The following is a 16,703-nucleotide window of genomic DNA, read 5'->3' on the forward strand; positions in this document are numbered from 1 at the left end:
ATTAAAATCATTACTAGTTTAGAAATAATTAAAACACTATTAGCTCATTTATTAACAGCCTAAATGTTTTTTTACAATTAAATTTTTATTGTTCAGATTATTACAGTTGTTCCTCTTCCCCCCCCCATAGCTCCCCTCCACCCCGTTCCCACCCCACCCTCTGCCCTTACCCCCACCACCCACTGTCCTCATCCATAGGTATACAATTTTTTTCAAGTCTCTTCCTGCACCCCCCCACACCCCTTTCCCCCTGAGAGTAGTCATTACACTCCCTTTCTATGCTCCTGATTCTATTATATTCACCAGTTTATTCTGTTCATCAGATTATTTATTCACTTGATTTTTAGATTCACTTGTTGATAGATGCGTATTTGTTGTTCATAATTTAGATCTTTACCTTTTTCTTCTTCCTCTTCTCAAAGAATACCTTTTAGCATTTCACATAATACTGGTTTGGTGGTGATGAGCTCCTTTAGCTTTTTCTTACCTGTGAAGCTCTTTATCTGACCTTCAATTCTGAATGATAGCTTTGATGAGTAAAGTAATCTAGGTTGTAGGTTCTTGCTATTCATCACTTTGAATATTTCTTGCCACTCCCTTCTGGCTTGCATGGTTTCTGTTGAGAAATCAGCTGACAGTCGTATGGGTACTCCCTTGTAGGTAACTGATTGTTTTTCTCTGGCTACTTTTAAGATCCTCTCTTTGTCTTTTGCTCTTGGCATTTTAATTATGATGTGTCTTGGTGTGGTCCTCTTTGGATTCCTTTTGCTTTGGGTTCTGTGCGCTTCCTGGACTTGGAAGTCTATTTCTTTCACCAGGTAGGGGAAGTTTTCTGTCATGATTTCTTCAAATAGCTTTTCAATATCTTGCTCTCTCTCTTCTTCTGGCATCCCCATAATTCAGATGTTGGTATGCTTGAAGTTGACCTAGAGGCTCCTTACACTATCTTCATATTTTTGGATTCTTTTTGTTTTTCTGGTTGGGTGATTTTTGCTTCTTTATACTTCAAATCATTGACTTGATTCTTGCGATCCTCTAGTCTGCTTTTGTTTTTTGGTTTTTTTAAAAAATATATTTTATTGATTTTTTACAGAGAGGAAGGGAGAGGGATACATCAATGAGAGAGAAACATCGATCAGGTGCCTCCTGCACACTCCCTGCTGGGGATGTGCCTGCAACCAAGGTACATGCCCTTGACCGGAATCGAACCTGGGACCCTTGAGTCCGCAGGCAGACGCTCTATCCACTGAGCCAAACCGGTTTGGGCAGCTTTTGGAACTCTGTATAATATCCTTTATTTCAGTCAGTATATGCTTAATTTCTAGTTGGTTCTTTTTCATAACCTCGGGTTCTCACTAAATTTATCGGCAGCTTCACTAGATTTCTTGAGGGTCTCACTAAATTTATCGGTGGTTTCTAGAAAGTTCTTGAAAAACCTTAAAAGTGTGGTTTTGATCTCAGTATCCAGTAGTTTGCTTTCCTCAGTTTCTGTCATTTGTGACTTGTTTTTTGTCTCCGAATTTTATATGCTTCCCTGTGTTGATAGAGTAACTTTCTGTGTTAGGTGTCCTATAGGGCCCAGTGGCTCAGCCTCCCCAATTACCTTAGGTGGACACTCTGGGTACACCCCTTTGTGGGCTTTGTGCACAGTTTTGTTATAGTTAAGTCTTGATTGTTTTAGGTGTCACTGGGAGGAATTGACCTCCAGCCCAATTGGCTGTGAGAATCAGCTGTGTCTGCAGTGGGAGAACTTCTGAGCTGGAGACACTCTTCTGGGGCAAGACTTGCTTCAGTGGGACTTTGGTGCTCACTGAGTCGGCCCACTGAGTGTGTCCCTTATGGATCTGAGTAGTTGTAATCTGGATGTCCCACTCTGACCCCTGGGGACAGTGGCTCTTGGATCTCTAAGGTGCTGCTAATTTAGCCTCTACCTGGGGCTGCACAGCAGGAGCTATGGAGAGATTCCTCTTCTTTGTTTGGGGTTTGGAGGTGCCCAGATGAGGCCCAGCTGTGAAGCAATGCAAGCTGCTGTGGGGCCTTGTACCTTCTTTTTGAAGTTCTGGGTCTCTCTGATTCAGCTGCAGTTTGTTAGGTAATTTTCAGGTTGCAAAGGGCCAGGCCTTTCATATGCAAAGCCTCTGTGCACAGCTTGGGTGGTGTGGGGTCTCAGGGGATCAACAGGGTGGAGCAAGCAACTATGACTGCTCCCCAGTCCTACCCTAAGAGGCCTGCATCTCAGTGTCCCTTTAATCACTGCAAGCACCTCTAAGGGAAAGCCGCCCTCGAGTTCTGCCTGATGCCAGACAGTCCAGTTTCTCCCCAGAGACTCAGATGAGCTTCAGAGCAGTCTGGAGCTTGAGACTCCCTCCCGATTGAAAAAGACAACCAAGTCCTCAGCAGCCAGCCCTTTCCATGTGCGCCACTCCTCAGTTGCCAGCCATTTTGGCGTGCCACTCCGTACCTCTGCACTTTACTTCCGCACCTCCTCTGAGTCTCAGTGCTTGTCTCTTTCCTTCTAGTTGTAGAATTTCCACTCAGCCAGCCTTACTGTAGTTCTGGACGATGTCCGTTTTGTCTTTTAGTTGTATTTTTAAAGTGGTTGTGTGATGCAGCAATTTCCGGTGTTTACCTATGCCACCATTTTGGTTTCCTCAGCCAGCCTAAATGTTTAAATTCTGTTCAGAGGATACCTGCATATTTGCTCTCTAAATGTCTTTCTTGCATGTGCTAATTTAAGACTCCTTGCACAGAAAGCTATGTACAATATCTTTTTGTTAAAGTATTTTCCAGTCAGGCTGGTGTGGCTCAGTGATGCAGCATCAAACTATGAACCAGCAAATCACTGTTCCATACCCAATCAGGGCACATGTCCAGATTGGGGGCTTGATCCCCATTACTGGGCATGCAGTAGGCAGCCTATCAATGATTGTCTCTCATCATTGATGTTTATATATCTCCCTCCTTCTTTTCCCTCTGAACTTAATAAAAATATATATTTTAAAATTAAGTAAATAAAGTATTTTCCAAACATACAGCTTTACTTTGTTCATTTTTCTTATAAACTACACATTAGTGAATCGTTTGTGAAATTGTTTTTTAGGCAGTTGGTTGGGAGCTGAGCTCTCTAGATAAGACTTCACAAAATAAAATGAATGTGTTGTTACCTAAAAGTAACTGATTTCTATAATTCAGCTGATGGGAAAATAATAATTATTAGAAATGTGGTAGAGAAAGTTAGAATGAAGTAGTTAATTTCCATTTATAATCATGTAGGATACATATATATATCCATTTTGTTTCTTTATATTTTATATGCCCAGACAGGTCTCAAGTTTCTTAGGGAGAGTGTCCTAATATTTGTGTATTCCAAAGCAGTTAACATGGGGCATGAGCTGTTGGCAGAGCAGTTTAGAATGCGGCCCATACGGCAGTTTGAAATGGGTGGCATGGAATTTGCGGTGCAGAGTCGGAGGATGTGGAGTTGGTGGTGTGGAGTCGGTTGTGTGCAGTCGGTGTGTGAAGAGTCGGTGTGTGAAGAGTCGGTGTGTGAAGAGTCGGTGGAGGTAGAGTCGGTGGACGTAGAGTCGGTGAGAGCAGAGTCGGTGAGTGCAGAGCCTCTTCATGTGTAAGAAGGGACTGTCCCTGCCTCCCCCTCAGGGCTGTTGAGAAGAGTGAATGTTGAAAGGTGAGAGGGTGCCTAGTGCAGGGCATGGGATGGGCAGAGAGACGGTGCCCAGGTGAATCCAGAGTCTGTGAGCAAACCCTTCTGGCTGCCAGGCTTTGATCCAAACTATGTCCACTGATGGGAGGTCCATGGCTTCCCTTCTACCAAGAATCTTGGGTTCTGGCTCCTTCAAGGAAAATGGACAGGAGATGGAAAGGCAGCAGTTACCGCCCGTTCCCAGTCATTAGAAATCCTGAGTGGGGTCAACCTTGGAAACCTGCCACCAAGAGAAAGGGTCACATCCCATGGATGCGTGTTCCCACACTGTGAAGGCATTCAGGGGAGACTCAGACCCCTAAGACACCCAGTGGTTCTGGGAGGGCTCAGGGGCGGGAGCAGAGATAAGGGGAAAAAGCCAAATGGCTCCCCCATGTGTGCTGGGCACTGGGACTGGAGATTCCTGAGTCTTCATGTTGATTCACACTAGGACTTGTGTTTCTGCCTCTTTTTTTAGCTTATATACCTATGCTCTATATGCTTATCCACTATTCCAATTACCAGCACCCTATTCTGGCAGCTGGGCCTCCTAGCTCTACCCATCCACAGCGCCCCTCCCCCAACACACACACAACTGGAAAGCTTATGTGGAGCTTACTTTCACTTTCTTTATTATGTTTTATTGCTTAAAGTGTTACAAAAATATTACATATGTCTCTTTTTTATTTTTTTATTTTGGAGCTTACTTTTTAGCCCAGATCTTTTCAGACTAGTTACCATTTGAGTTTGTTGTTTTTTTTTCCTGCTAGAAAGTGTTAGTTGGAAACATTTGAGCTGTCAGGGATATTCAAATAATGTTGCAGGAAAGGGCCAGATGATCCTTTGTCCTTTGTTACAGGATCTGCACCCCAAGGTGACATTTATTCTGTTGAGCACCTTTATTAGGTAGTGGAAGGTCCCACATCACTCTCCCAGAGCAGTAGGCACCAACTTGCCTGAAGTTCCATAATTGAGGTTGGCCCCTCAAGTGATCTCTTTGCCATAACAATGAAAGTTTCCCAAGTGACTTAAATTTACCTTAGGTTTCAGAGTATTTTAGATTATTCCTCACATGGAAGCCAGTCAACAGAAAGCTCTGAATCAAAAGTAGGTTATTGGTCCTTAAAATTGCTAAGGGCCCATCCATGACCGATAAATATCCATGGGTGACCAGTAGGATTGCATCTTCCAAGCCAATTGGGGATAGACAGGGAGATTAAGCATTGCTCTCATAAAGATCTGCTGGTTCAGAATCTGAGTAGTTAGAGAAGGAATAGTAGTAGTCCAGCCCAGGTCCTGGCTTCTATTAGTTTTCTTTGGTTTGTATGATTTGCTGCATAAAGAAGGGAGCATGGTGTTATCTGACTTCATGGGGAAATCTATTCGTACATTAATTTAGTTGTTACTTACATAATAGCTGAGGTACACTGAAATACAAAGCGCAATGTAAGTACAGGTAATAACCAAAATTCATAACATTTTCAGAAAACTGCAACATTTGAATATGAGAAACTATGAAAATTCCACATTGGTATTTCTTTGGGAATCCAAATAATTTCAAGAAATAAATGTCAGGACTAGATTTTTACTTTGGTTTAAATTTTCTGAGCATATCTTTTTGCTGTATCATCTCTTTTAATTCTCTTAGCAAACTTATAAAATAAGGAAGTAAGTTTCTTATTTTGTAGAGGAGAACTGAGCCAAAGATAAGGACTTGTTTGATAACAAATAGCTATTGGTTATAGAACTAGGGTGACTGAGTTCTAGAAACTTATAATAATGTCAAGCTAACTCTAATTAATTCACTGAATTATACTGCTCTCAAATCATGACGGTTACAATTTTTTGTTTTGTACTTCATAAAACAGTTGTGGAACTTACAAATTTAAAGTGTATGGTATCATTAACATTGCAATATTAGCTCTGATATTATCTGAAATATCCTAAGAATTTACTATATTTTGAAAATATTTTTATATTAATATTAAGAGAGTAATGTTATTTATCACCAGTTTTGTGCACAGCAAGCAACAGCTAACTTCTAAATATAAAGAAGAAAGGAGGCCTCAAAAATCTGCAAATAGCACTCCTGGTAAAACCTCTGATAGTGAATTCCTCTTGGTGTTCCTGCCATAGATGAAGTAAGAGTGAGAAAGTTTGATAATGAGAGAGCAGGGAAATAATACCAAACAATGTGTAAGTTGCATGTATAGTTTTTCTAATCTCTTTCTTCATAGCATAGTATTCAGTATTAATAACAACATTAAAATCTGGGGCAATATCATTTGAAAAAAAATTCATTTAGTTAGTCCTTATCCCTAAAATCCCATAAAATATCTTTATGTAAAAAAAATTATGTTTGGATGGTGTATGTTTCCTCTATGTTCATATTATTCCAAATTGGAACTGTTCTAAAATGGATCTTTTGTTTAGTTTTCATTGAAATGGGTTATATTTTGCAAGTACTTGTTATTACATAGAGATTTGTCTCACAAAAAAAGAAACTAAAACTCGGAACTCAACAATACTTTCCTAATATCACAAACAAATGGCAAAGAATAAGAACTATACCCCTTAGCCAGAGTGCAAGAATCTCAATGAGATAGTGTTTTAAAGATGTCTACCCATAGAGCGGAAGTCAGAAAAACAATACCTGTTGGGAAGCAGAGCGTATTGTTCACATTATGCCAAGAAGATCTCATTATATCAACTTTAATCCTCAGAAGTCAAAACAGAAGGAGATATGTTCACTTCATTAATTTGATAATTATCAGGACACTGGCATTTCTTTAGAACAGTGGTTCTCAACCTTCCTGATGCCGTGACCCTTTAATACAGTTCCTCATGTTCCGGTGACCCCCAATTTTATTGTTATAAATTGAACATAATTAAAGCATAGTGATTAATCGCAAAAACAATATGTAATTATATATGTGTTTTCCGATGGTCTTAGGCGACCGCTGTGAAAGGGTCGTTCTACCCCGAAAGGGCTTGCAACCCACAGGTTGAGAACCACTGTTGTAGAACAAGATGCTCTATTGTCATTGGTGAAAAAATAATCATAATAAATATTCGCAAAGCCCAACGAGGGACTCAACAAATTGCAGTAAACGTACAAAAATGTTTCTCAGTAACAAAAATGCCAGATATGTTACCTAGTTCATTGTGCAATATGAATTGTGTGAAGAGTCTACGGCCATACCACCCTGAACGTGCCCGATCTCATCTGGATTCTGTGAAGACACCTTGGACTTAGTCGACTTTATCAGAGGACTTGTGTAGGTTGGTTTTGCAAGTGATAGGAAACACAAAGATGAACTAGTGTTTTGACCTTGAAGATATGTGTAATACGGGAGAGCTTCCCCAGGTTTATTTCTCTCTTATTTTTTTAAAACAAAATTTTCACAGAAAATATCAAAATTCAGTTACTCATTTTTCAGCTTAATGATACGCCATTTAACTCTCAGGCGTCTTTTAGGTACTTGTTACTGTGATGTTGCAGAATTCAAATACCGTCCCTGCCTCCAAGAGCTTGTTAATATCATCACCATCTATATTATTTTCTATTCTTTATTCAGTGCTTATTAGGTGCCATATCACACTAAGTGCTTACAAATATAGTTATTTATTCTTTCATATGCCTGAGTAATACATCAGTCTCTCTCTCTCTCTCTCTCTCTCTCTCTCTCTCTCTCCATATATATATAAATATATATATATATATATATATATATATATATATATATATATATCACATATACAAAACACATATACATAACACATCATCTTTATTCATTTATCTATGGGAAGAATCCTGGTTCCTTCCATATCCTGGCTATTGTGAATAATGTTGCAGTGAACATAGGAGTGCACAGATATTTTCTCCCCAAAATGCGTGTTTATATATATCTGTTGGGTAAATACCCAGATGAGGAATGGCAGTTCTGTTTCTAATTTCTTTAGGAATCTCCATGCTGTTTTCCACAATTACTGTACCAATTTATCTTCACATGAACAGTGTGTGAGGCTTTGTCTCTTCTCCATGTCCTCAAAAACACTTGCTTTTTATATTTTGAGAACAGCCGTTCTGAGAGGAGTGAGGTGGTACTTCTCTGTGGCTTTAATTTGCATTTCCCTGATTAGTGATGTTGAGCTATTTGTTTCCTTGAATTTTTTTAAACATGTTTTTAATTATTTTTAGAGAGAGAGGAAGGGAAAATGAGAGAAACATCAATGAGAGAGAACCATCACATCCATAGGCTGCCTACTGCACGCCACTGCTGGGGTTGAGCCTGCAACTGGAGCATGTGGCCTGACCAGAAATTGAACCAGGAACCTCTCAGTGCATGGGACAGCTCTTCATTCACTTAGCATTACTGGCCTGGCCTGTGGGTTTCTTTTAAATAGAGAAAACACTGAGAGACTTGGAGTTGACTTCCCCTAACTTTTGATGCACTTGGGTTACATCCCATGCTCATTCTTAAATCCTTTAGAGGTAAACCAGTTTCTTTAATCAGCTTAGTATAATCATAACTCTCTTTGGAGCTGGGGAGATAACACCTTCTTTGTGTATCAGAACAGTAAATGTCCAAATACAGTTGTGATTCTCCAGCAATAAGGAAGACCTAAGGTAGGGAGCCAGCAATACTTACTACAGGGATTCACTGGAGTTTTTGGCAGAAGACTAACAGGATTACATATGATTAGGTTCCTCTGGTTGTGGAGGGATGCAGGGATCAGCAAGATTTTTCTTTTAAAGGGCCTGATTTTAGTCCATGTGGTCTGTCATATCTACTCAAGTGGACCATTGTAGTGTGAGCGCAGTCCTAGAGAATCTGTCAGTGAATATGCATGACTGTGTTCCAGTGAGACTACTTGCAAAACCAGATGGCAGTTTGTATTTGGCCTGTGGGCCGTACATTGCTGACCCCTCCTGTAGAGGATAGATGGAAGGAAAACACATAAAGAGATGGGAGACCAAAGAATATTTTGCCTCTGGACTAGCATAAGTCTACTATGAAGATTTCAAGCATCCATGCTGAAATGAGTCAGGAAGCTCAATTCATTCCCTTTAAAATGTTGGTGTTTTTCTACCTTTATGTCTTTCTCATTTGTTTTGCTTAAAAAATAATACTAATTTAAGAAAGAACAATAATAGTTGGTAGTATTTTCCCCGCTGTGAATGCCATCATCTAAAAGCCCACATTTGACTAGGGCACTTGACAGTAGCAAAATAAAGCAGAGACGGTAGATTTTGTGATGATTGCATGTAAAGACTTACTGAGGAGAGAGAACTCTAAGGTGATTCATAGGTTTCTAGGTCGTGCACTTGCATTTTTTTCAGTTGTGTTGTTAATCCTCACATGAAGGTATTTTTCCATTGATTTTTAGAGAGAGTGGAAGGGAGAGGGAGAGACAGAGAAACATTGATGTGAGAGGGACATGTCAATCGGTTGCCTCCTGCATGCTCTCCAACCAGGGACAGGGAGCCTACAACCAAGGTACTTTCCCTTGAACGCAATCACACCTGGGACAGTTCAGTCTGTGGGCAAGGGCTCTATTCACTAAGCTAAACCAGTTAGGGCCTGAATTGGCATTTGGAATGGACATGAAGACTAGGTCTTTAACCGATCGGAAGGAAAGAGCAACAGTTCATGAAGAAAGACCAGTATTTTCCCATACAGGTTGAGTTTAATGAGTATCCATGGATATCCCTATATTTTGGATAACATTTCTTTCACTTTTTAGTTGTCCTGTCAAAAACTGCCTTTAATAGGTGAGCCACGATAGTGTTTAATAGGAACTTTTAAAAAAGATTAGTAATAAAGAAAAAGAACTCTGCAATCATTAGAACACTGTTTTATTAAATACTAGAGGTCTGCCTGCCCCGATGGGGGACGATTGGGGGTGTGGCCAGCCAGGAGATCAAATGTTGGAAGCTATAGCTTTCCTCAGGCTGGATCTAATTATAAAGGATGGCCAAAAGAAAACCCACAACAGAACTGTTTTGCATTTCACGTGCCATGAGATGAAGTTGTTTATGTGTTGTTTGCAAACATATATCAAGATAGATGATGGCCCTTTAATGATTTTTGCGTTCTTTCTGGGACTCTACTCTTAGTTTCACAATATGATCTTCATGCTTGTTTGTTAAAAGGCTTTTCTCTTTTTGAATGTGCCTGTGCTTCACTGTTGCTCCTGGCAGCCTGCAGATCCTCTTTTCTACCCCATTTAAAGAGAGATTGAAAGCTCACCTAATCGGCAAGTCACTGCAATTTCACAAAATCCCCGCAGCCTCTCTACATTTCTCCGCAAAGGACCGCCATCCATTAATGCTTCTGTCGCCTTTTTGGCTAAATTGGAAGGTCTCCTGGGGCTTCAGGCCATGGAGGGAGAATTCCACACCTTGGCTGCAATATTAGCAGAGCCCTCTGGAGACTCTGGTTGGGGTCAGAGGGACTGATAATTATTTTCGTGTGCTTGCACTAACTGTACATGCACCAGGGAGCCAGGGAGAGATTTAGGAGTGTTTGGGGTCATTCGGGTTGGGGGTCGGCCAGGGGGAGGAGCTGCAAGTGGTGGGCGGTCGGATGAACCCCTAACCAGGGTGTTGGGGGCCGACTGGGGGCTGAGCCAGCCAGGAGGGGGGGGCGAACAAGGTCAGTTGAGGCTGTTTGGCTGTTGCAGTGCATGTCATAGCCACCAGTCTTTCTGGTCATTCTGGCATAATGGTCACTGGGCTTTTATATAAATAGACTAGAGGCCCGGTGCACAAAAATTTTTGCACTGGGCGGAGTGAGGGGGGTCCCCCAGCCCGGCCTGTGCCCTCTTGCAGTCTGGGACCTCTTGGGATATAATGACCTGCTGGCTTAGGCCTGCTCCTGGGTGGCAGAGGGCAGGCCCAATCCCTAAGTGCAGCCCCTGGTCAGGCTCAGAGCAGGGCCGATTGCGGAGTTGGGGGGCCGCCCCATCATGCACAGAGCAGGGCGGATCGAGAGGTTGCGATGCCACCCTCAGTCATGCTCAGGGTAGGGCCAATTGGGGGGTTGGGGCACCACCCCCTGTCACACTCAAGGCAGGGTCGATGGGGAGGTTGCGCCGCCACTGATCAGGGGGTTGGGGTGATGCCCCCTGTCACTCACAGAGCAGGGCCCATGGGGGGGATTGGTGCTCCGTACCCTGTCACACAGAGCAGGGTCGATCAGAGGGTTGGGGCGCTGCACCCTGTGAAAGGGGAAGGTGTCCCAACGCCCTGATCAGCCCTGCTCTGTGCCTGATAGAGGGGAGCTCCCCAATCCCCTGATCGCCCTGCGGCTCTGTGTGTGACAGGATAGAGCCATAACCTCTCCATCGGCAGGGCCAATGGGGAGGTTATGGCTCTACCCTGTCACACACAGAGCAAGGCCTGTGGAGGGGGCTTGGGGCGCCACCCTCTATCACCCACAGAGCAGGGCCGATCAGGTGGTTGGGCCGCCGCCACTGTCACACTCAGGGCAGGGCCAATGGTGAGGTTATGGCTCTACCCTGTCACACACAGAGCCGCAGGGCAATCAGGGGATTGGGGAGCTCCCCTCTATCAGGCACAGAGCAGGGCTGATCAGGGCGTTGGGACACCTTCCCCTTTCACAAACAGAGCAGGGCAGATAGGGAGGTTGTGGCCCTGCCCCCTGTCACACACAGAGCCACAGGGCGATCAGGAGATTGGGGAGCTCCCCCCTATCAGGCACAGAGCAGGGCTGATCAGCGGGTTTGGGCGCTGCCCCCTGTCATGAAGATCCCTGTGCCGGGAGCCTCGCTGCTCTGCTGATCCTGGTGCCGGCAGGCATATTACCCTTTTACTATATAGAATAGAGGCCTGGTGAATGGGTAGGGGCTGGCTGGTTTGCCCTGAAGGGTGTCCTGGATCAGGGTTGGGGTCCCTACTGGGGTGCCTGGCCAGTCTGGGTGAGGGGCTGAGGGCTGTTTTCCAGAAGCGGGTGACTGAAGCTCCTAACCACTCCTTTTTTTCTTTTTATTTTGTTTTAATTCTGGGCCAACTTTAGCTCTGAGGCCTCGCTGCTGAAAACATCAATACAATGTTGCGGTAAAGCTGGCTGAAGCCTGGCTGAATGAAAGCCGGTTTCTGGGGTTTTGTTTAGCTTATTATTTGCAACATAGTACATAGTTGCTTAGAGTTGCAGCTGAGAGGCCGGCAGCGGCAGGCAGGGAACATTGGAGTCCACAGTCACTGGAGCAAGCAAGTCTCCCTGCTCCCATCAGTGCATGAGTGCCAGCCGCCATCTTGGCTGACAGTTAATTTGCATAAGGATATGCAGATTATCCAATGGGAAGGGTAGCAGTCGTACCCTAAGTACCATGTTTCTCTTTTATTACTGTAGATGATAATTATTTTTTTCAGTTTTCCTAGTTAGTTGATTATGATAAGGAATTAAACCCTGTTCAGTTGGAGAAATTTGTCAGTGAGATATCTTCCTTTCCTTTATAGGAACTTTGCTATAGAACATACTGTCAAGCATTGGGATTCTGTATTTCTTATTCTGACTAAATAGGAATGTTGCTCGTTTCACATAATTTTCTGACACCATTGATTCATTTATCCCTTTCATCTGTTTATTCAGGTTGTTAGAGATCTACAGAAAACTCGAAAACAAGGAAGGATGGAAGCAAAGTCAAGGACAGGTATTCAGTGAAATCAACTTCTCTATTGTAATCATGTATAACACATCAATCCAAATAACATTTTCACATAATGCAATTTTGTTAGATGTTTCTAAACACACCCCTAGGTTTGCTTGTTCACTAGAAAATTTTACAGGACTCAGCATATAGGTGTGCTCACACGTGAGTTTTAACACGTGTGAGTAATAACAGTGAAAGGTGTATAGTAAAATCAGCAAAAGAGAAAAGGTGCATGTGACAAAGTGCGGCAGACATCTGGTACAAGCTTCCCAGAGTCCTCACCCTGTGGAGGTACCAGGATGTGCTTAGTTATTCCAGTGTCAAATTCTGACAACACACATGAAATAGATCATCTACTGGTCTGGTTAGATTCAGTGTCAAGGTTTTTATGGCACGCTAGTCACATAGACATCTTCCCCATAACATGTACCCAAATTCTAGATTCCCAGAAGGAAAGCAAGTGTTCAGTAAGAACCTCATGACTTGTGCAAAGTATTTAGGCACAGGGAGTCACACTTATCATTTAGGGAAATGTGGAAAGCCTACCCAGATTCAGGTTTTCAGACACCAACTGAAGGGTAGGCATTTAAGCAGGACTTTCTAAGGATAGCAATCTTAGGCCTGCTGCATGGAAATTTTCTACACAGCAGGAATAGCCCTGATGGAATTTTTGGCTTTGGCCTAAAATTATGTTTTTAAAGCAAGTAATATGGTAATATAACATGGTATTGGTTTCAGTCCCATCATGTATAATTGCTTGCAGTGCTGGCCACTTTTGTGTTTCTTGGTGAGTATTTCACAGGTATTTGTACCTAAATTACGAGGGCAATCTTAAGGTCCTCTCTTTGTCATTAAGCATTGCCATTTTCATTATGAAGTGTCTTAGAGTGGGCCTCCTTGAATTCATCTTGCATGGGACTCTCTTTGTGTGCTGTACTTGTGGTCCTTGTTTTTCACAGGTCAGGGAAGTTTCAAGTCATTTCTTCAACTAGGTTCTCAATTTTTTGCACATTCTCTCCTCTTTCTCTACAATGTGGATGTTCCTACGGTTTGTGTTGTCCCTGATGTCATTGAAACTCGCTAATTTTTTAAAGAAAAACAATTTTTCTTTAATTTTTTGCTGCTGTAATTGGGTGCTTCCTGCTGCCTTGTCTTCTAAGTCAAATATCCTATTCTTTGCTTCATCTAATCTGCAGTTGATTCCTTCTGCTGTATTCTTCATTTCAGATATTGTACTCCTCATTTCTGAGTGGTTATTTATGTGGATTCTTTGTCATTTTTAATAATTGCTATCTCTGTGTTGAAGTTATTATTACATTCCTTGAGTATCTTTGTAACCATGTTATTGAACTCTGTATCTTATGCGTATTTTCTGTCCATTTCATTTTGTTATTTTTTTTGAAACTTTCTCTGTTCTTTCATTTGGGGAATGTTTGACTCCACATTTTGTCTGACTCTCTCTATTTGTTTCTATGTATTAGTTAGATGTGCTTTGCATCCTAGTCTTGGAATAATGGCCTTATGTACTAGGTGTCTTTGAATCTCATTGGCACAATCTTTCTGATCACCTCTGTTAGGTGCTCTTGGAATGTCACTTGTGTGTGTTCTGTGAACCCCCTTTTTAAAGCCTTGATAGCTGTTGGCCTGCTTGTGCAATGGGTTGATCTTCAGGCTGGCTGACTATACACGGTATACAAGCTGCTGTGCAAAGGTGACCCTATGTTGAGCAATTCATGCCAGCTCAGTTTGCTGTATGCCCCGATCTTCATTTGGGTGTTCTGCTTGTGGATCTAATTGGGTCATGCTCTCAAGTCCCCCCACCTAACTCTCAGGTTTGTTGGTTCTGGGGCCTCTTGGAAAGGATTCTGCTGCAAGTCAATGTCATTCTCTGCCTGTGATTTCCCTTGGGGTACCTGTGTGGAGCTATAAATAGGTCGAGTATTTATGACTACCTCTGTTGGGCCTGGGTGCACCTGGGAGGGGCCAGCTGCACAGCAATGCCTCCTTCCATCAGCATCCACCAGCAAAAAGCCCAAGTCACTTGGAGATCCATCTCTCCCTACAAGCTTTCTGTTGGGGTCATTCACTGAAAGAGTGCCCATTGGTATGTGAGTTGCATGAAGTAAGTGACTCATCAGGTAGGTGCAAGTGGTGTTTTCCAGGTTGATACAGATTCAAACTCTGTTCCGTTTTTGGGTGTCAGGGCACTCAGCTCAAGTCCCAAGGTACACAAATGCCACTTATCAGCCACCAGATACCCGTGGACTGCTGTGATTGCGGTGGTATCAGGAAGATTATAAGGGAAGGCTATCAAAATTCATCAAGGCCCAAAGACCAGGATTTGACTGTATGAAGGGAGGGCTCATCACTGCAATGGTGGCTTTAGTTAGATCAGCAATGGAATAAAGACCCCCCAACCCAAAGTCACACTACTCAGTCTCTGACACCACCTGAATCCACCCAGACCTCTTTAGGAGATCTCTATGAAACACCATGGGCCCGTACTCCTTTGCAGCATGTAGCTCCACAGGGTGGGGGACAAGGATTCAGGACGATGGTCTAGAACATTCCCCTGGCTGAGACCATAAGGAAGGGAGGGCTTGACATCAGGGGTGATGGATCTGTGAGCATTGTGGGAGAGGGACTCAGCACAGGGAGGGCACCCAGAGGCCATCCCCTCAGCGCTCTCTCCCAGCGCCACACAAAGCAGTCTCCTCACATGACTCTTAGGCCACTCTGAGCCACTCTTTCCTCATAGCCCAGGGTAGGTGGTGGGAAGGATATTATCAGCTGGGCCATTTGTGAGGGCTCCTGGGTTTCTAGCAGAATCCCACCTCTTCCTGGAGGGCAGAATCCCTGCTGATTTTTACAGCCAGATGTCCTGTGGGCTCCTCTTCCAGGCTCTGGTTCTCAGGGCTGGAAGCCCAGTGTGGGGTTGAGACAACAAGCTCCTCAGGGGGACCACTGCACTGAGACATGCCTCTGCATTCTCATCCATCACAAGTGAATGTGGGGCCAGCCCAATTGAATCTCTGTCCTTCCTACCAGTGTAATGGAGGCTTCTTCTGTAGATCCTTGGTTATAATACTGATAATCAACTAGTCTTCAGTTGGTTATTCAAGTTTGTAGTTACATAATTGAGTTGTAATTCCGATCTGGTCCATGGAGAAAGTGAGTTTAACTTTCACCTCCTTTACTCCCATCTTGGATCACACTGAAAAATTCTGAAATGCACTAGAGGGACTCACTATTTAGGATAGGGTGAGGTGAAATATTTTAAGTGAGGAAGGCATTGTAATGTTAAAATTCAGCTACTAATTTATTTCTGATATATTTAGCACCTAATGAATTCTTTGATTCCAATAGTGTGACAATTAGGTTTGAGGGCGCATGTTTTTATATTAATTTAGACCAAGTCAAGATTTTCCTTTCTTTTTCTTCTCAGTTACAATTATTGATTTTGGGAATAGCTAAACATAGATTAAGAAATCTAACAGTTAATTCTAAAGTCTATTCTAATTTATCTTTGTTCACAATTGATCATTTGAGGATAAATTTATTTCAGAAACACATACCCCAACAGCCAAGGCATCTAAAAATCAAAGAAAGCATGTTCATTGTCCACCATTGCATCTGGAAAAAATGTCTCAAGAATCACAAATAAACAAGGCATGTGACAAAGTGGATACATCTTCATATTCAGGACTCTCTTTTGTGCAAAAGGATGAGGAATATGCGCATCAAGCAAGGAACATTAGAGACAGGAAGAATTTACAACTTTCCAAAGATGAGTCAAAGCAGAAGTCACGTGAATTTTCTGTAAAATTCAAAACCACTGATTGTCCTAAGGAAGAGCTACTACATGATAACTCTAAAGAAGGAGCAAGCTTAAGACAAATGCCTTCGAATTTGACAAGTAAAATGCTTGATTGTGAGGGAAAAGGTGCATTTGGAAAGACTATCTCTGCAGCATTACAAACATTTCCTAAACGAGAAGAAACCACTCTCAAAATTGTTTCTCCATCTCATGGACACCCCGGGTCTCCAGAAGACTCTCCGTGGGACTCTTCTTCTGAGCTTTCTTTAAGAGACAAGGAATTACACTCTGAAAATGATCACAAACCTAATGCTGAACAAGTTTTAAACAAAAATGAGCAAAGTTTTTATAATGATACAGTAAATGAAAAAGTAAGGACCCTAGTAGTTACATCTGGAGTGAAAGAAGACCAAGAGTTTCCTATGCAGATGACAAAAAATATGAACCCAAATACCACAGATTGGAACTTAGGCATCGGACCTACACCTCAGTCTCATGATCCAAAAA

At 42.6% G+C, this 16,703-nt stretch overlaps 1 protein-coding gene across 1 annotated transcript in view; it reads left to right on the top strand.

The window, feature by feature from the left end:
- The first annotated feature begins 3,380 nt into the window (after window positions 1-3,380).
- Window positions 3,381-16,703, top strand: part of LOC138998588 (protein Daple-like) — a 53,248-nt gene continuing 39,925 nt past the window's right edge. The window contains exon 1 of the mRNA XM_070400732.1: window positions 3,381-3,602. Coding sequence (XP_070256833.1) covers window positions 3,381-3,602 — 222 coding nt within the window. The remainder of the gene's footprint in view (window positions 3,603-16,703) is intronic.

The sequence above is a fragment of the Myotis yumanensis genome, unplaced genomic scaffold (assembly GCF_028538775.1).
Source record: "Myotis yumanensis isolate MYYU_CA2020_CCGP unplaced genomic scaffold, mMyoYum1.0.hap1 SCAF_20, whole genome shotgun sequence".
NCBI classification, from domain to species: domain Eukaryota; kingdom Metazoa; phylum Chordata; class Mammalia; order Chiroptera; family Vespertilionidae; genus Myotis; species Myotis yumanensis.